This window comes from Girardinichthys multiradiatus, chromosome 18 (genome assembly GCF_021462225.1).
Source record: "Girardinichthys multiradiatus isolate DD_20200921_A chromosome 18, DD_fGirMul_XY1, whole genome shotgun sequence".
NCBI classification, from domain to species: Eukaryota; Metazoa; Chordata; class Actinopteri; order Cyprinodontiformes; family Goodeidae; genus Girardinichthys; species Girardinichthys multiradiatus.
Window position 1 is genome coordinate 37,254,559 of NC_061810.1, and position 21,026 is coordinate 37,275,584.

The window sequence follows — 21,026 nt, forward strand, 5'->3', positions numbered from 1 at the left end:
TATTTATTTAGACTTGGTCCACTTTATGAGACCATGTACTTTAATTTCTTCCAATGACCTAGGCCAAAGTAAGCAGTGTAGCATAAAAACAGAAAAAACATGAAGACATTTTGATGCTTTCAAACCATTCCTGGTTCCTTTCTACTTTGCATCCAAAACTTCTTCATGCTTTCTGAAAGTATTTTAATTCGCTTTGGCAACTTGTTTTGTCGTTCTGTTTCCAGTCCTTGTATTTGACCATGACAGCGCAGTGTACAGTGTGTATGTGAAGTTCAAAAGAGTGTCTACAGCAGATGACTACCATCTGAAAATCATGTTTTTAGGAAAATCTGGTACCAACTTGAGACACGTCCTGAGAGATGCATTATCCTTTAGTTGATCATCTTTTCTATGATGTTTTCATGTAATAACTATTTAGGAATCACCCTGCTGGTGCTGAAACACTATTTTCTCTCTGCCAAATCGGGTAATTGTTAGATTGAGAACATGGAATAAAAACATTAATCTGCCTTTGTGACAGGCTGCTGCTAACAAAGAGACTCTACATTTTATTTATAGCCCTGGCTCTATGTTTAGCATTACATGCTCCAAGGTGAATTTACACCCTCGCCATTTTCCCACATCGTGATGCTGCCACCTCCATGCTTTATTGTGGGATTGTTGTGCCAGGGTAATGTGGAGTGTAAATTTGTCCCCCTACAGATAGCATTTTGCATGTAGGCCTGAAAGTTCAACTTGGTTATTGTGTCCACCAGATGGCTTGTAACTGACTCAACCCCCTAACCCTAATTTCCTGTGGCGTTTTTAAACAATGCTATTCTTTTTGCAGCTCTGAAATAAAGTCCAGCTTTGTGGAGTGCACAACTGATAGTTTAACTGTTGACAGACTTTTTTTTACCTGAGCTGTGGTTTTCGCAGCTTCTCTGAAGTTACAATGGGCCTCTTTTGACTGCTTCTCGGATTATTGCTGTCATGCCAGGCCCTGTAAACAGCAATTGTCAAATCACTATTGAAAAAGAGCAACTTGGACAAGCACCTACTGCAGAACTACAAGCATATCTCAAACCTCCCCTTCATCAGTAAGATTATTGAAAAAGCTGTGTTTCAGCAGTTAAACAACTTCCTAATAATGAACAGCTGCTTCGATGTCTTCCATTCAGGCTTCTGTGCTCACCACAGTACACAGACTGCCCTTGTCAATGACATCTGTATAAATGAAGACTGTGGAAGAACTACAATGCTGGTATTATTGGACCCTAGTGGAGCATTCAACACTGAGGATCACTCCTTTTTATCAGAGCCTACACTGGCTCCCTGTATCTCAAAGAATAGACTTTAAAATACTGTTAGTCTATAAATCACTGAATGGCTTAGCACCAAATACACTGCTCAAACAAATAAAGGGAACACTTAAATAACACAATATAACTCCAAGTAAATCAAACTTCTGTGAAATCAAACTGTCCATTTAGGAAGCAACACTGATTGACAATCAATTTCACATGCTGTTGTGCAAATGGAATAGACCACAGGGGGAAATTTTGGCGATTAGCAAGACACACTCAATAAAGGAGTGGTTCTGCAGGTGGGGACCACTGACCACTTCTCAGTACCTATGCTTTGCAAACGTTTAGAAACCGACTCCATGACGATGGTATGAGGGCCCGACGTCCAAAAATGGGGGTTGTGCTCACAGCCCAACACCGTGCAGGATGCTTGGCATTTGCCAGAGAACACCAGGATTGGCAAAATTGCCACTGGCGCCCTGTGCTCTTCACAGATGAAAGCAGGTTCACACTGAGCACATGTAAAAGAATGTGACACAGTCTGGAGACACCGTGGAGGGTGATCTGCTGCCTGCAGCATCCTTCAGTATGACTGGTTTGGCAGTTGGTCAGTAATGGTGTGGGGTGGCATTTCTTTGGAGGGCCTCACGGCCCTTCATGTGCTCGCCAGAGGTAGCCTGACTGCCATTAGGTACCGAGATGAGATCCTCAGATCCCTTGTGAGACCATATGCTGGTGCGGTTGTCCCTGGGTTCCTCCTAATACAGGACATTGCTAGACCTCATGTGGCTGGAGTGTGTCAGCAGTTCCTGCAAGATGAAGACAATGAAGCTGTGGACTGGCCCGCCCGTTCCCCAGACCTGAATCCGATTGAGCACATATGGGACATCATGTCTCGCTCCATTCACCAACGTCACGTTGCACCACAGACTGTCCAGGAGTTGGCAGATGCTTTAGTCCAGGTATGGGAGGAGATCCCTCAGGAGACCATCCGCCGTCTCATCAGGAGCATGTCCAGGCGTTGTTGGGAGGTCATACCAGCACGTGGAGGCCACACACAATACTGAGCCTCATTTTTACTTGTTTTAAGGACATTACATCAAAGTTGGATCAGCCTGTAGTGTGTTTTTCCACTTTCATTTTGTGTGTGACTCCAAATCCATGCCTCCATTGGTTAATAAATTTGATTTCCATTGATAATTTTTGTGTGATTTTGTTGTCAGCACATTCAACTTTGTACAGAACAAAGTATTCAATGAGAATATTTCATTCCTTCAGATCTAGGCTGTGTTATTTGAGTGCTCCCTTAATTTTTTTGAGCAGTGTACATTACAGACTTGTTGTCAATGTATCAATCACCAGACCTCTCAGGTCTTCCAGCTCAAATCTACTCTGCATACCCAGAACCAGAACCAAACATGGAAAAGGAGCTTTTAGTTCTTATGTTCCACTAATCTGGAATAGACTCCCAGAAAACTGTAAAGGCGCTGAAACCCTAAGTTGCTTTAAATCAAGATTAAAAACGTATTTGTTTAGAGTGGCCTTTGACTGTGCCATCTAAACATTGTTAGTTAAGTTTTCAGTCCTACATTCCTTTCATTTTCTTGTCGATAATTTTATCATTAATTTTTTATTTTATTTATTTTGATTATCATCTTTTTAATTATTCATTTTTATTCTCTTTAATTATTTAATTACTTTTATCTTCTTTCCCTATTATGTTCATTTTTTTTTTTTTTTCATGTACAGTACTTTGAATTGTCTTGCTACTGAAATGTGCTATATAAATAAACGTGCCTTGCCTTGCCTTCCTGGCCTCCGAGTTTAGGTAGAGAGCCAAATCTTGGTAGGTTTGTAGTTGTGTCATATTCTTTTCATTTTCAGAAGATGGGTAAAACAATGTCCCATGAGATGTTAAAAGCTTAGGATGTTGTTAAACCTTACCCTGCTTGTATTTCTTGGTCTTCATGATGTGGTTTGTTCACTAATGTTCCATGTTAAACCTCTGAGACCTTCACAGAACAGCTGAATGTATACTGATAATTTGCACATAGCTGTAATTTAATAAATAATAATTTGGCTTCTGAAAACATTTAGTTAGTTGCACTGGATTTAATTTAAGAGTATCAAACAAAAGGGTCATGAATACAAACCCATGCCACAATTTAAATAATTAACTTCTTATAAGGCCCTGTACGTGTGCCAGGACTCGATCAACAGAGTGTTTTATGATTAAAGTTTACTATTTAACTTATTTTTAAATAAAATGACAAAGCATTTATTTTGTCCTTGAAAATATCAAGTCTTTTTCATTTTTATAGAGATGAAGTAATTACCTTTAACGTTTTTATGAAATTTATTGAAAATTATCCAATTAAAATAAGTAATAAATAATATTTAAGGAACAAGGTAATGTACGGTTCCAGTCCGAAGACTGATAATACAAGATATACCTTTAACAAATTTTAAAAACAAGGACTGATTGCACAGTTTAAAATTTATTGTGGCTTTATTATAATTCCCACGGGTTCCAATTTACATGTAGATACATACAGGTCAGTTCTTCATATTTCATTGAATGTCCCTTAATAAGTTGGAGAGAAACCACATGTTTTCTGTACTAGTCAAGAAGATAATGAGAACATTCTTATTAGATATTTTATCACTGTTCTCATCATGAATTGTAGAGTTCATTTAAATTTGTTAAAACTGTTTTCTTGGTACTGACAAAGCTTTCAATGTTAGTTTACAAATTTCCAATACCATTGAAGAAGCTAACTGTTTGTGGCTGCTTTGTCCATTCTTTCTTATGTGTGTTTATGATCATCATTCTGTTGAAACACCTCATTGTGTCTGACTTTCAACCAGCTCGCTGTTTGATGTGAACCACAAGAATTTGAGGTAGACATCCATGTTCATTTTCCACCCACTTTGTCCAATGCACCACTTGCCCTGGGAGTGAAACAGACCCACGGCATGATGCTACCACCTCTCTGCTTTGCAATTGGCACAGTGTTCTAAGGTTTGAAAGCCTGACCTTAACTCACCTAACATATTGTCGTTGTGGCCAAATAGCTCAATTTTGTCTTGTATACATGGGTATACAAGGGCTTTAAATTTCAGTGCCAGTATATGGCAGGCTTGAGCATTGGTGGTTCTTTAGCTGATCTTTTACATCCTAAAAAGCGTTTTATCACTTGGATCAGATGGTTAAACCTCTGACACTATTGGTTGCTCTAGCAGGACATACAGTCATATTCAATTCATTAGAATATTATTGAAAACTTAATTTATTTCAGTAACTTCAGTTAACTAAGTGAAACACATTACATGAATTACTTACACAGACGGTTGTGTTAAAGCCTTCATTCAAACTGGTTCTGGAATGGATAAAGCAGACTAACCTAAAACCGAGGACCTCAACTCTGTTGAAAATGTGTACACTACGCTTGACAGCTGGGGTCCTTGCCAGGAAACCAACCAACTCAAACAATCTTGAAAAGTCTGAACAATCTTAAATTAGCTTTTACTATCTTCCAGCTCTGTGTATGTATGAGTATGGAAAAATGTTACATTTTCGAGCCCTTTTATTCATTCTTCCACACTTAGAAAGACAAACATTACAAACCACAATTTGATTGTGGTTTGTCACATTGTGGTTGAATATAACCATCTGTGTTTTGTTTTTTTGGAATTGACTGAATGTGTCCTCATATACATACACTGCTCAAAAAAATTAAGGGAGCACTCAGATAACACATCCTAGATCTGAATGAATGAAATATTCTCATTGAATACTTTGTTCTGTACAAAGTTGAATGTGCTGACAACAAAATCACACAAAAATCATCAATGGAAATCAAATTTATTAACCAATGGAGGCCTGGATTTAGAGTCACACACAAAATTAAAGTGGAAAAACACACTACAGGCTGATCCAACTTTGAAGTTATGTCCTTAAAACAGGTCAACATGAGGCTCAGTATTGTGTGTGGCCTCCACGTTCCTGTATGACCTCCCTACAACACCTGGGCATGATCCTGATGAGACGGCGGATGGTCTCCTGAACAATGCCAGCCACATGAGGTCTAGCATTGTCCTGCATTAGGAGGAACCCAGGACCAACTGCACCAGCATATGGTCTCACAAGGGGTCTGAGGATCTCATCTCGGTACCTAATGGCAGTCAGGCTACCTCTGGCAAGCACATGGAGGGCTGTGAGGCCCTCCAAAGAAATGCCACCCCACACCATTACTGACCCACTGCCAAACCGGTCATGCTGAAGGATGCTGCAGGCAGCAGATCGCTCACCACGGTGTCTCCAGACTCTGTCACGTCTTTTACATGTGCTCAGTGTGAACCTGCTTTCATCTGTGAAGAGCACAGGGCGCCAGTGGGGAAGTTGCCAATCCTGGTGTTCTCTGGCAAATGCCAAGCGTCCTGCACGGTGTTGGGCTGTGAGCACAACCCCCATTTGTGGACGTCGGGCCCTCATACCATCCTCATGGAGTTGGTTTCTAACCGTTTGTGCAGACACATGCACATTTGTGGCCTGCTGGAGGTCATTTTGCAGGGCTCTGGCAGTGCTCCTCCTGTTCCTCCTTGCACAAAGGTGGAGGTAGCGGTCCTGCTGCTGGGTTGTTGCACTCCTACGGCCTCCTCCACGTCTCCTGGTGTACTGGCCTGTCTCCTGGTAGCACCTCCAGGCTCTGGACACTACGCTGACAGACACAGCAAACCTTCTTGCCACAGCTCGCATTGATGTGCCATCCTGGATGAGCTGCACTACCTGAGCCACCTGTGTCGGTTGTAGAGTCCGTCTCATGCTACCACGAGTGTGAAAGCACCACCAACATTCAAAAGTGACCAAAACATCAGCCAGAAAGCATAGGTACTGAGAAGTGGTCTGTGGTCCCCACCTGCAGAACCACTCCTTTATTGAGTGTGTTTTGCTAATCGCCAAAGATTTCTCCCTGTTGTCTTTTCCATTTGAACAACAGCTGTGAAATTGATCGTCAATCAGTGTTGCTTCCTAAGTGGACAGTTTGATTTCACTGAAGTTTGATTTACTTGGATTTATATTGTGTTGTTTAAGTGTCCCCTTTATTTTTTTGAGCAGTGTATTAAAAGGGGCATTATAATACTTATTTGGGCTCTAGACAATCCAGATTCAAATTTAACTGCACATGTGGTTCTTCAACAAGGTCTGGTTAAAATGCTTAGCAGAACACTAGAATATATTTTATAAAGCAAAAAACAATATAGGTATCAAAGGTCGCAAACCTCTTTAAAGAATTTGTAATTAGTATAGGATACTCTAATGCTTATTTGGCAAGTTTAAGATTTATACATTTTGAAATTTGAGTTAATTTTAAGCTGGGGACACACTACACGTTTTCCTGCCCGATTTTACCTCCGATCTGCATCAGTTTTCACTAGTTGTGGTGAGTCAACATGGCATGTTGACACAAAAATCTGTTAGTGTGAGATGGGGTGAAGACTGGATGCTGCAAGTGTGTGAGGGGGAGTGACAGTCACATTCAGACAAACATGATTGACTTAAAAAAACAAAAAAAACAAAAGAGATGTTTAAGACTAAAATACAGTAAATAATGAAGGACCTATGTGAAATGAACAAAACATTTAGCATATTGAACATAAGGGTAATGATACTTAATTCAATTAATTGACATTTCCGAATAAAATAGAACAAAACTATTTATCACACATTGTTAATTTTTACTTGGGCTCTCCAGCCCACACATTATATCATTGTATGTTAGAATATAAATAATATTTTTAGATTACAGCCAACACTCCAAAACCTACTAATAACTTCACAGCCTCAAAATACATGTTCAAAACTCTCTACATGAGTATAACAAGGAATACAGTCAACACCATCCAAATCATATTCTTTTATGGGTTAAATGTAACATACTTTAAATTGGCTATTATTATTGGTCTAAAAAATTTTGTAGTCTGTGATCCCTCAGCAGGTCAATTTGTTAAGTGTGTGATCCCTAGTCTGTTAGTGTGAACATCTAGTCTTTACAGAATCTGTGACAAAAGTTGTGAAAATCGTGTAGTTTTCTCCTAGGTGCCAAAAAAGGAGGAAGATTGCTCAATACCTCACTCCTCAAATCAGAAGCCAACTCTATGATGGTGTCATTTCATGATTTGGGAAACAGATAACAGGACCCGACTACTATTCAAGCACTTTCCGGGACAATTGATGGATTCATTTTGGGGATTAAAGAAAACACAACACAAAACTTTGCACCCAGTTCTTTTGTTTTTTTTATTGTTTAAGTTGTATAATCCCTCCAAAGTGGGAAAAAAGGTTTAAATGAATAATTTTTGTCTTCTTATCTAAGCAATCAGTCTGTAATATGACAATGAGTAATAATTTGCACTCATCATTTCAGACAAGTGTTTCCCTCTGAAACATATGCTTTTCCTCTCAAGGGTTATCATTGTTTTCCCTTTATGTAGAGATTTCCAAGATCCCTAAGATAATATTGGGGTGATAAGGTTTCATATTGATGCTACCATGAGACCTCAAGTAATGATCATAATGCAAAGTGTGAAGCCTGATGGGAATAATAAACTCCCTGCACTTCAAATGGGGGCTGTGGAAAGTTTGTTAGCTCAACAGATGCAGAGAGGACTTCATAAAGAAGGCAGGTCAAGGCATCAAACGGCCTCCCCAATCAAATAAGCCGAGGCTGTTTATGTAAAAGAGTGCTCAGGGATGAGCGCTGACCCAAATGAAAAGCAGTGAGGTAAAAAGTCAGAGCAAGACAGATAGCCCAGTTTGACAACATTAAAAGAAAGTCCAGTCAATCCGGGTAGGCGTTAGCGCAGAGATTCCCGACTATTTTTGATTTAGAGTTTCGGGCATTGGAGCATCTTTCTCTCTGTGATTTAGTTCATTATGTATGTTTGAATGCCTCTCTCCTTTCAGAGGAATATGTGGGTTTGATGCAGCCATCCATGACCAGCCTCGGCCCGATTTAAGAGTTTCCTAGCTTGTTAGGACCCTTCATGAACACTCTTCACACTTTCCTTTCTTTGCGAGTGCTCTGTGGACTGTAAAGGTACTTTATAAATCAATTCGTAGGAATCATTTTGAAACTCACTTTTCTTTTACTCAATTAAGGAGAAAGCCTGCATAAAGCTTGCCCTCCCCTCTCCCCTCTTCCCCTCCTCCTGTCTGATTTCCTGCTAGAGTCTCCTTCGTCACCCTCCGCCCCCTCTCTTCTCCACTTTTCCTTTTTTCCTCTCACCCCGCGCGTCTCATGCTTGTGTCCCTGCACTCTGTATCCCCACAGCTCTCAAGGACAGCCGGTTCCAGCTGGTGAATTTCTCTGACAACGAACTCCGGGTGTCTCTGTCCAATGTGTCGCTCTCCGACGAGGGACGCTATGTGTGCCAGCTCTACACAGATCCTCCTCAGGAAGCCTACGCAGACATCACTGTCCTGGGTAAGGTGTGAGGACACACGTGTGAGGAAAAACACACACTCTCATTGTAAGCCGCTCCATTGTGAGCGGTGAATATGAAATAATAGTTATCTCTGATCTTGTTATCTTAAGCAACTGAAACAAAATGTCAGCCAATTAGGCTCTCACGGTGCTCAACAGCATAACGAAAAAGAGCAGATGCTGAAACTGATGGCTCAGACCGTGTTGGTTTGGCAGCTGTGTTGACTCTGTGAATCCTGGTGAATGTTGACTTGGCTGCTCCAAACGATTTCCCATTGAGAGTCAGCTGTGCCACACTTTGACGCTTTGGAGAGAAATTACTTTAGTTAAGCTTTATTATACATGCAGACATCCTGGGGGATTGAAAGGAATTAAAAGCACTTTAAAGTAATTACTCCAGTTGTACGATTGAAACCTAGCTGCAGTTTTTTTCTGAATCAAGGGTTGCATTGAAGAGTTCTTGAAATAAGTCCCCAGTGACGTTTTGCTTTCAAGTATCTGAAGTTCATGAAGTTATCTGTGATGACTAAGACAGGGCAGGATAGAGAAATAGGCCTGATTTTGTATTTACATCAGCGTTAACATGGGCTGCCATCTCATAGGTCTATTTGAATCTGCTTTAAAATCCTTTGATTATGCAAAAAAATCATCCTTAATAAGTAAAGTTTCATGATTAATACTGAATATCCTTTAATTTATTAATGTGTCATTACTTCTATTGGACTCAACACAGAGAATGTTTAGAGATGAAAGGTTTATGTTTTACTATTAGCTGGTTTTCAGTCTACCAGATGGGTTGTAGTGTTAATATTAGATATTGTCCTGTTGAAATAGGTTTTAAAACAGGGTTTTACATACAAAATGGGTTCATTTTTGCACAACCTAATGTGTAAATGTCACATTGTTAGTTTGTGATCACACCTGCACTTACTCCTTTTTTACTGAAGCCACACTCTTCTAGCTTAGTCCATGAGCTCTGATCGATCAGAGTTAAGTATGCAAAAAAGCAAGTTGGCTGATCCTGTGAGTCCTGACTCCACTGAGTGTCAAGAAACGGCAGATAGAGCATCTTTAGATGACATACAGCCATGGAAAAAATTAGGACATCCAATTAAATTGTCTAATTAGACAAGCAACAAATTTAAATAACAAGTGAAATAACTATTGAAAGTGTCGACATTTTCTTAGTTTAAACATTTCTAATGACACTATTAACCTAAAATTCACATCAGAGCTTGGCAAGAATCTACATAATCCACAAACTAATATTTAATAAGTATATCGAAAAGTTTATTTATTTCAGTAGCTAAAATAAATAAAATCTTATGACTTTTGATGTTTTTCCCCTTACATCTAAAGAAAGTGCAACATTTAAGATTAGAATGCTACATCAGACCTATAAATAAAACATTTTTAATACAGAAATCAGCACTTAATGAAAAGTTTGTTTAACACTGCTTAAAGTTTGTTATTTTTACAAAGGTACTTCTAATCTGACAGACAACCTAATTGGATTTTTTGAGTTTATGCAAATAAATCACAGCTAGTTTCTTCAAGTATGAAGTTATTGGTTAAAATAATTTAGAATGACACAAAGAATAAGTGCCAAACACACTCATTGGAATGTAATTTGTGGAAAAGCCTTTTTTGGTGATGGCAACTACTAACATGCATCACTCAGATCTTGACCCATTCCTTCACATAAACCTCCAAATCTTGAAAAGTTTGGGTTTTGATCTTCAGTTCTTTACACATACAGGGGTTGGACAATGAAACTGAAACACCTGGTTTTAGACCACAATAATTTATTAGTATGGTGTAGGGCCTCCTTTTGCGGCCAATACAGCGTCAATTCGTCTTGGAAATGACATATACAAGTCCTGCACAGTGGTCAGAGGGATTTTAAACCATTCTTCTTGGAGGATAGTGGCCAGGTCACTACGTGATACTGGTGGAGGAAAACGTTTCCTGACTCGCTCCTCCAAAACACCCCAAAGTGGCTCAATAATATTTAGATCTGGTGACTGTGCAGGCCACGGGAGATGTTCAACTTCACTTTCATGTTCATCAAACCAATCTTTCACCAGTCTTGCTGTGTGTATTGGTGCATTGTCATCCTGATACACGGCACCGCCTTCAGGATACAATGTTTGAACCATTGGATGCACATGGTCCTCAAGAATGGTTCGGTAGTTCTTGGCAGTGACGCGCCCATCTAGCACAAGTATTGGGCCAAGGGAATGCCATGATATGGCAGCCCAAACCATCACTGATCCACCCCCATGCTTCACTCTGGGCATGCAACAGTCTGGGTGGTACGCTTCTTTGGGGCTTCTCCACACCGTAACTCTCCCGGATGTGGGGAAAACAGTAAAGGTGGACTCATCAGAGAACAATACATGTTTCACATTGTCCACAGCCCAAGATTTGCGCTCCTTGCACCATTGAAACCGACGTTTGGCATTGGCATGAGTGACCAAAGGTTTGGCTATAGCAGCCCGGCCGTGTATATTGACCCTGTGGAGCTCCCGACGGACAGTTCTGGTGGAAACAGGAGAGTTGAGGTGCACATTTAATTCTGCCGTGATTTGGGCAGCCTTGGTTTTATGTTTTTTGGATACAATCCGGGTTAGCACCCGAACATCCCTTTCAGACAGCTTCCTGTTGCGTCCACAGTTAATCCTGTTGGATGTGGTTCGTCCTTCTTGGTGGTATGCTGACATTACCCTGTATACCGTGGCTTTTGATACATCACAAAGACTTGCTGTCTTGGTCACAGATGCGCCAGCAAGACGTGCACCAACAATTTGTTCTCTTTTGAACTCTGGTATGTCACCCATAATGTTGTGTGCATTTCAATATTTTGAGCAAAACGGTGCTCTTACCCTGCTAATTGAACCTTCACACTCTGCTCTTACTGGTGCAATGTGCAATCAATGAAGACTGGCTACCAGGCTGGTCCAATTTAGCTATGAAACCTCCCACACTAAAATGACAGGTGTTTCAGTTTCATTGTCCAAGCCCTGTACTTTCAAATGGATTCAATCAAGTGAATGACTGGGCCATTCTAGCATTTTTACATTTATTCTCTATAGCCAATTAAACATTTCCTTGGCTGTGTTTGAGACTACTGTCTTGCTTGAAAATACACACTAGTTTCCTATTCAGATTATCAAGAACATCCTGGTACATTTCTTTATTCATCCCTCCCTGCATTATGTAAAGTTTGCCAGTACCATATGAGAGCCCCCGCCACGTGGTTCCCAGCTGCAAATGTCACTTTCTGTATGGTGTTTATGGGGTGATGAGCAGAACCATTCTGCCACCCAACTTGTTATGTGCAATGACATCCAAAGAGTTTAACTTTGGCCGTTTCTGATCAGACCATAAGGTCCTAATAGGGTACTTGCTAGTCCAAATCTTCTGCAGCATAACTTAAACAGACAAAATGGGGGAACAGCGCTGGTAGTGTAGGGGTATAAGCGTGCGACCCATATACGGAGGCTTTAGTCCTCGATGCGGCCGTCCTGGGTTCAAGTGCCAGACCCAGCGACATTTGCCGCATGTCTTCCCCTCTTTCTCCACCCTCATTTCCTGTCTAGCTACTGTCAAAAAATAAAAGCTACTAGTGCTGCAAAAAAAAAAAAAAATCTTTAAAAAAACAAACTTCAAAATGCTTTTACTTCAGCAGTGTTGTCTAGTGCTGTGAGTAGACATTGACTATTGCAGTTGAGTGCAATACTTATTTTTGTCAATAAGTGTCTGCTATTTACAGGTTTACCTTAAGTAAGCTCTTGGACAACTGTTTGGATAATCTTTTTTGCTCCACCTGGCTGTGGCTGGTTTATGTTGAAATTATGTGCCTTCCACTTCAGGATTACAACTCCACTGGTTTTCACTTAAACATGCAGAAGTTTAGAAATTTAGTTCTAACCATTGTCATTAAAATGTTCTGTAGCAATAAGACTTTTTTGAGAAAGCTTTGTTTTGATCAGTTGTACCTCTGAAAATATTTTGGTAATAATAGATCTTTTCATTGGTCATTGGTTAATATTAAACCAGGTGATACTGATTTGCACATATTAGCAGGAATGCTCTCTAAAAACCAAAAGCTTTCAGCTGGTTTCTTGCCTTGCTATGTCTTTTTGCACATCCATTTTATTCCACGTTTTTTACCCATAGCTTCACTTGTGGACTACGTTGCTTTGATTTATTAGTATGTGTGGATAACTTTTTTTTATTTATTTTTTTTATGTTTTTGTTGGTATAATCTTCTCAGTGGCCCAATTACAAATATTTATACAGAGAAAAACATTGACATGTTCAATACTTACTTCATCCACTGTGGCTTAGAATTATTTCAGTGGACAAAGCCATTTTCTCACAATTGATTTGTTAACAAAGTTTTCATACATTTTTGGTTTGCAGGTGTTTAATTTAACAACGTTTTAATACAATACATTTTTGTTTGCAAGCATCCCAGTGTTTAATTTAACATAGTGTCACAATATAATACAAAACAAAAAATAATAATTATGGTTAAAAATGTAAGTTTGCCATCTAAGTTTGCCATCAACACACGTGTCTGGCCTCTAGTGAAAGTAGGTTAAAAATGATCTTGCCATGGCATTTGAAATATTATTTCTAAAAAAGAAACTATTCACTTACAATGAAAAAAAAAAAAAAAGTCTGATTCCAGAAACTGTTCTAAGCATTTTCTGATTAATGTACCAATTAAACTTGATCGCATTAATTACAGCAGATGTTATTCTCCATTTTTTTTTACAGAAGGAAATTTAGTAATTCTGGACAGGCTCAGTGACCCGTATCCGCAGGATAACATCGCCTTTACCCTCTTGCTTCACCACCAAACATAACTGTTGACAGCGTGAACTGCAGGAAATACTTTTTTTTTTTAACTTTTGTTTCACAAATATTTAACAATATGATACAGCCTGGATTAGTACTTGTGTCAGGAGGGTTAAGCTCCTGATTTTTTTTTATTAAACTACAGCTCTCTCTGCTATTACAAAAGCATTCAAATGAAATGTTATGGAGACTCAGTTTCACAAGAACAAGCTCAAGAAAATTTTTTGTCTTACTTCACTTATCATCAGTTTCCATGTGAGTGAAAAAACACAGGTCCTCACCCACCTACTCTATTACAGTCCGAGTTCTTTGCAATATTTTTTACAATATCGCTTTCACTGTAGATGTGGACAAGTTAGGCTGATTGGGTCATTTTCTTGTGCACGTGTATTTTCTTGTACCATATTCATTAGTTTTTTTTTTGTTTTTTTTTTTTTTCATTTTGAAGCATGACATCTACATATAATATGAAATAAATCATATTAATACCCCAGGAAAACAGGAGGTCATATAACACTTTCTGGATACTTTGATCAACCTTAAAAAAACCATGTAATAGGTCTACAATACAAAAAAAAGCTTCTGTGCTTTTATTGTGAAGGAATTGTTAGAGGTACCGATAAATGAGGAATTTCTGTGGTTATTTTTTCATTGTCTAAGCATGCTTGTTGTTAGGGTTTTTATGACTTTTTGTATTGTTTATCACTCATCTAAGTGCTTTTCCCTCCTTACATGTTGCAGGAAGGGAGATGGTCACAAGAATGAGTTATGCTTTTCTTACTAGCAGCATCTGGGGGCTATACACCAGGTGCCCACTTCCCACTTCCTCTGTTTGTTTATAATCAAGACAGATGAACCCTAACCTTTCTTACCCCACACACACACACATATACACCCCCACCCTGAATGATGTTTGAACTGTGTGTGACCAAGCATGTATAAATAAAGAGAGAGGGGGCTAATACTTCGTAGTCTGTAGTGCACAGCTACCCTTGCAAGTAAAACTGACTCGGTGTCTTTCCTTACCTCTGAGTTGATTAAATAATACCTATCACTTGTCCAACAAAGGAATTTGCGGTGGATGTCTTAAACATCATTATTAGGGGTGCCAGTACTTGATGAGGCCACTTTATTCAGCGTTCCTACACAGTCTAGAAAAACCTGAAAAGTATGGAATTTGATTGATTATTCATCTCTGGATATTTATGAAAAATATTTGTCATCCCATTATGTAAAAGTTGGATCCATCCATCCATCCATCCATCCATCCATTTGTCGTATTTCTCCATCTGCCAGTTATTTCTCCATTTGTCAAAAATTCATCCATCCATCGATATTTTATTTAGTCATCTATCCATGTATCCGAGGTATTTGTAGGTTCCATATCTAAAGCTTGACCACTGAAATGCAGTATTTGCTTATAATTCCTTGTGAACTTTAAAATTTATACTTCAACAGGTTGGAAATAGAACCCTGTATATAAGTGAAATTTAAATGTTGTATGAAGCATTGATTCCAAATTAAAATATCTTAGGTGTCCATAACTTCTAGAGGGTATCAGTTGAGAAATGCAAAAGGAAAAATAGAACTACTTGTGAAAGTAATAGCAGTGTGCTTGCAAGTCTTATCATTGTAAAAACACAGGCTTCTGACGGCGGCAACATAATTCATACAATTACTGACACATAAGTATTTGTGCTTTTATTATTACCTGTAAAGAATGTGTGTATAAGCACTGGCTTGCTAATGTCTGTCTGAGTGTTTCTTTGCTGTGGGTCAGTCCCGCCAGGCAGCCCAATCATTGAGAGCCAGGAGGATGTGGTCAGCGAGGGGAATGAGACGGAGCTCACCTGCTTATCCATGGGCAGCAAGCCAGCCGCTTCCATCAGATGGATGAAGGGGGAGGACGAACTGACAGGTTGGTAGAATAACAGCCTCCCTCAGTCAGCTTCACATGCTCTCGGCCTGTCTGTTCCCCTACAGGTCGGTCTCTCTCTCGAGACTCCTCCTTTGTGAACAAAAAAGGGGTTCTTCCATAAACATGTTGTGTACTGATTATGTTGACTGGCATATGTACACGAGAAGATAATCCTGCCGGTCATATACAGTTGGAGGCTCATAGTGTTCCTCCTGCTTGCTGATTCTTTGCATTCCTTACTTTTTGTCTCTCTTAAATTTAGATTTGCCTTAAAGTAACTTCTATACTGTAATTTCATTTCAGAGATCAATGTTTGGATTTAAAATTGCTTAACTATTTGCTGGAAACATTTAGTTACTGCTCGACTTCTGATGGAATATGTTTTAAAAAGTATTCAACTCTAAGTCCTTACTATTTGCTTCCAACCAGCCACTTGTGGTAAACAAGGTTTATTTGCACATTTTATCTTCATTTCAGTGCCTTCTGTTGCCTGCAGAAAGAGGTATATAATCCGAGAGTGGTAAAAATTCTTATTACCTCTCAGTTATGATTAGGTGTTATCAATTATTCATTATACACTTATTGTACAGCAACAGCGAGGTTCATTTTAGTTACATTGCATTGACACAGAGTGAACGTCTTTGAGCTTCTTGTCAAATTATATATGTATTAGAATGGAGAGGATACATTTGGCTTGTTGAGAGATGAAATATTTAGACAAGAGCAAATCTGAAGTTAAATGCCATCTGTGCCTCCAGTGTTCCCTACAGGAGTCAAAGTCAATTTCTGTTTATGAGTTGTAGAGTGTTGTGTTGGGGAGGAAGAGACAACAGGATGGTTAGATGAGCGAAATGCCACTGACATGCTGAGCAGGGCTAATCCACAGTGGCAGTGGATACATAAAGCCAGCCAGAAAGTCACGTCCTCTTGTACCCTAGGAAACACAAATCACTTGTTATTATGGACGTGCTAAACAATTCATTAGTCCCCGCGCGTACTCAGATTCCAAGGCACACATCATACTGACTTTATAAGGCCTGGCTGTCTGTAGCTGTGTGCAAACAAGGCAGTTATAATGCTACAAAGTATATATTATCCAGATTTAACTCAAATACGTTTTTTTTTGTCTGTACAGGTGTATCCTAATTAATCGGAATATAATCAAAATTGAATTTGATTTCAGTAATTCAGTTCAAAAATTAAAGCTCATAATATACAGTAATTACACACATATGTGAAGCATATATTTCTGTTAAGTTTGATGGCTATGGCCTACAACTGAAAAAAAAAAAAACCTAAACGCCAATTTAAAGTACAGAAACCTTAAGTTATAGCCATATTATGGCCTACACAACCATTAGGAACACTGAAACCTGACACTTGTCCAGCAGACTCCCCACACAAGCTGTGTAAGCTTCTAAAGCAGCTAGCTGTTCAGAGTGATGTATCTTGGGATAAATGTGGAAAGTTACGTGGAAGGAAAAAGTGGGAGTAATTTTGCTTCACTTAAATCCCAGAAAGAATCTATGGAGCATTGTCAAGATCAAGATGAGAGACACCAGACCCCACAATGAAGATGATTTCAAGGTCGCTGAAAGTTAATTTCCGATTTTCATTAGCTGTAATCATCAAAATATATCAAATACTTGTGTCACTGTTTGTGTGAAAATTTCTAATATATAAGTTTAGGATGCACCAGAATATCAGCACTACTGTATGTCTATAATATCACCTTTTATGATAGAATTATAAAATATGAAAAATAACTCAGCTGGGGTCATATTTTATTTTATTATGTAACTTTTGTTTTTGATTTTTTGAAACATTTTGAAATGAATAATAAACAATAATGTCTGGCACTAATTGAATGTCATTGCTAATTTCTCAATAATCAAGCCAGACTTTAAATTAAACCACTTGCAGCGCAGCAGAAGCTGCTCTGCTCCACACTATAATTATTAGGAATGTCTTTAACTTTCAACAAAATAAGTGGAAAGAAAAATGGAGGGCAATTCAACCATCAGTATGCAACCATACTGAGGCAAAGCAATACAGAAAAATTGGCATAATGAAAAGTAGGCCCTTTACAGTATACTTAGTACATTGTCGGGGCTCCTTTTGCAAAGATTGCATCTTCTTACATCTATGGCCGGATATAGGAGTACATGAACCCCTGGCCTAAAGCCAGTTTTGGTGCCCTACCCACACAAGTGTCTTTAAGATATGCAAGTTACATTAGATTGATTGGTATCAGCCATTGGGTGAGAGGGAGGCTACATTGTGGATAGGTCACATGTTTTCTGAAACAATGTTTGTTTTTGTCCTTTTCTAAGTTCATTATCAATTCAACAATCTTGCTAAATTAGAAAATTGTAATAAATATGCCATGCTGATGTGTCAATGTAACATAGTCATTGAATACACCAAAAACAGCACGACACATGCAACTACTATTTGCAGTACAACAACACATTTCCCTCCATTTTAAAACACTAAAGAAATGTGTTCACAAAAAGAAGTTGTATACCGTATGTGTGTGTGTCTCGTTTAATGAGATACAAACTGTCAGAAGTGTTAATAAATAGTTCAAACCTGCAACTTTCATTTTGATTTATATGCATATGCAGCCATATTTAATATTAAGCTTTTCCAGCTGGAATTGAGATTTCAGGGAGCGTTTTGATGTATTTCCAACTGAGAACTCGAAAAATCCAAACTGAGAGTACAAAGAAGACACAGCATAAGGCTTGCTGTTGTAACAACTGCTTTGTTTGGGATTTAGGTTGGGTGACATCATTCTTGTATATTGGTTATTTACCCAGAAATCCATCAAATGAATACAGCTCATTGATATGTGCTTCATATACTGTGTGAAAAAAATTCATGCAAAACCTAAGAGCCAAGGGATAATGCTGCAGTTAGCCAGCCTCGAGTGCTTCAATAAGGCATGGCATGAAAGCGACCAGCACCATACTCAATGCTGTGGTTAACCCCGCTACTTGTGCAACGTTTTCTATGTTTTCAAACCGTTTCTACTTAACTTTCCATACTCTAAATATATTTTTAAACAGGATTCATTAAACTTTTGCGATACAAATCACAAAGCAGTTGTAACGATATTAAAGACATAATAAAATAAACACAAAAATTAAACAAGATACGAAAATCAGATTTGAGTTTTGATTAGCTAGCCATAATCAATTAAAAACACTTCAAATATATCACTTTGGGATTAAGGAATCTATAGAAGTTTCACTTTTTGAATAGAATTACTAAAATATATTAACTTTTCTATGATATTCTGATTTATTGAGATGCCCCTGTTGTGTCTGCAGGAGCCAAAAGCATGAAGTGAAAAAGACTCAGCAAAACCAGTGGCTCTGCAGAATAAGGATAAACCCTTTATCAGTTGCCACTATTGTTAAACATAGGAAAAAATGTGTTCATTAGACAGCAGTGTTTATTTTTTGTGTCCTTGTAATGGATGGTATTGGTATTCAGGAGATTTTGTAAAAAGAAATTACATAAAGTACAAAATATGCTATTTCAGATACAACTGTAAAAGAGTTTTGACCATCCCAGTAATTAGTATTCAGTAAAAATCCTCAATTTATGAAAAAAAAAAAAAACCTTGATCAAAAACTTTCTAACTATTTTCTAATTAAAAGAGTTTGAGTATGGTTTTGTATTTTACCTTGTGGAGTCAAAATTTAGAACAAATATTCCAAACCCAAGGTTAACCCTTTTTTCCCCTGTTTTGAGTGTCCACAGGTCTTAAATGAGCTTGCTGACATTTAGACTTACTGAGCAAGACCTCTATGAGATCCAGTCAAAAGCTAATTCGAGCACATACAGTTTAATGCTAATCTGACAATATCCTGCAGCCTTCTTGAGTTACTGACGCAGGGTTTTTTGTATCTTGCCTTACACGGCATTTAATCAACATGACTTTTACATTTTAACATGACAAAATTAAGTGCATTTTGTGGAATGTAGAGTAATTTCATTCTTATGAAGCATTTGTATTGTTTATGATGTAACTTAGTTACATACAGTACTCACAAAAAGTTAGGGTGATTCAGCTTTCGCGTGAAATTTCAGGATGAACTTAAAATGCTCTATAACCCTTACAGATTAACTTAAAGTGGCCTCCTCTAAACGTTTGAATGCACATTTTCAACTGTTCAATTTGTCAGTACTTCTTGCACAACTTTCTGTTCTCTAACAAGAAGCTTGACAGCAAAATTCATGAACTGATCCATGAATTGACCAATAAAGTTAAACCATAATTGGTATTTAAACAGTCTTCCTCATAATGTTGTTCACATTTTGACATCATAAAACCAAGATGACACCTAACAATAGATCAACAGGACCTCACTACTGCGAGGCTTCAAACAGGAATTTCTCAGACAGAGGTGAGCTTAGAGTGTCACAGAGTGTCATCAGCAGATACAGAGAGATACAGACAAACTGGAAGAGTATTAGAAAGGCTTGTCACACTGATGACCACTTCATTGGGAACAGTGCCCTGCGATTCCAAATGATTAATGCCACTGAACTCCAGGCACATTTAAGGGAGGTGAGAGGCACCCAAGTGTCGTGTCAGACCATTCAACACCGTTTACATCAGCGTGGTCTGCATGATAGCTGACCTGGTAGCTGAAGGGTACCTGACCACACCACCCAACACAGGCATCATTGTTTTGCATAGACCAGGGAGCATTTACTCTGGATGAGGGACCAATGGAGCTCAGTGCTGTTCTTTGACAAAAGTCAATTAACAGTGAACAGAAATAATGGCTGCCTATGATTTTGGGGACATCAAGGAGAGGGCTATGCATCAGCCACTGTTGTCACTAGACATGCCTTTGGTGGTGGTGTTAGTGTGGGCAGGTGTGTCTAGTCAATAGCAAACTGCCCTACACTTTGTGAATGGTACAGTGACAAGCTCAAAGTACCTGAATAACATCATTAATCCAGTCATTTTGCCTCTGCATGAACAACACAGTCCTAATTTCATCTTTATGGTTGACACTATTCCAGCTCATCAAGGTTGTATCATTAGGAAACAGCTGCTGGAGACTGGGGTACTTCAAATGGAGAGGTCTGCACATTCTCCAGACCTGAATCCTATAGAAAACCTATGGGATCAGCTTAGTTGCCATCTAGAGGCTCATATCTCTACCCCAGTAGCTTAATGACCTGAGGACCACCCTCAAGGGATGCCATGCCTCAGGAGACAATAAGTTGACATGTGAACAACATGAGATGTCGTTGTCAAGCTGTAATTGGTGCCCGAGGGCACATGACACATCATTGAGACTTTAACAAGTTTTGTTGTATACCCACCACTGATGTTGGCTTTTGTTTTTTAACAAATTGTTTGAGATGAGGAAATCACCATTGCATGCTTCTACCTAAATGTTCTACTTTCATGATATATATTGTAGCGTGAACTTTTTA

General features: G+C 38.7%; 1 protein-coding gene across 4 annotated transcripts in view; it reads left to right on the forward strand.

The window, feature by feature from the left end:
• The window catches only part of cadm1b (cell adhesion molecule 1b), a 291,883-nt gene that overhangs the window by 216,769 nt on the left and 54,088 nt on the right, over positions 1 to 21,026 (forward strand). For all 4 annotated transcript variants that reach the window (XM_047392595.1, XM_047392596.1, XM_047392594.1 and 1 more), the window contains 2 exons: positions 8,621 to 8,773; positions 15,423 to 15,560. In XM_047392595.1, coding sequence (XP_047248551.1) covers positions 8,621 to 8,773; positions 15,423 to 15,560 — 291 coding nt within the window. The remainder of the gene's footprint in view (positions 1 to 8,620; positions 8,774 to 15,422; positions 15,561 to 21,026) is intronic.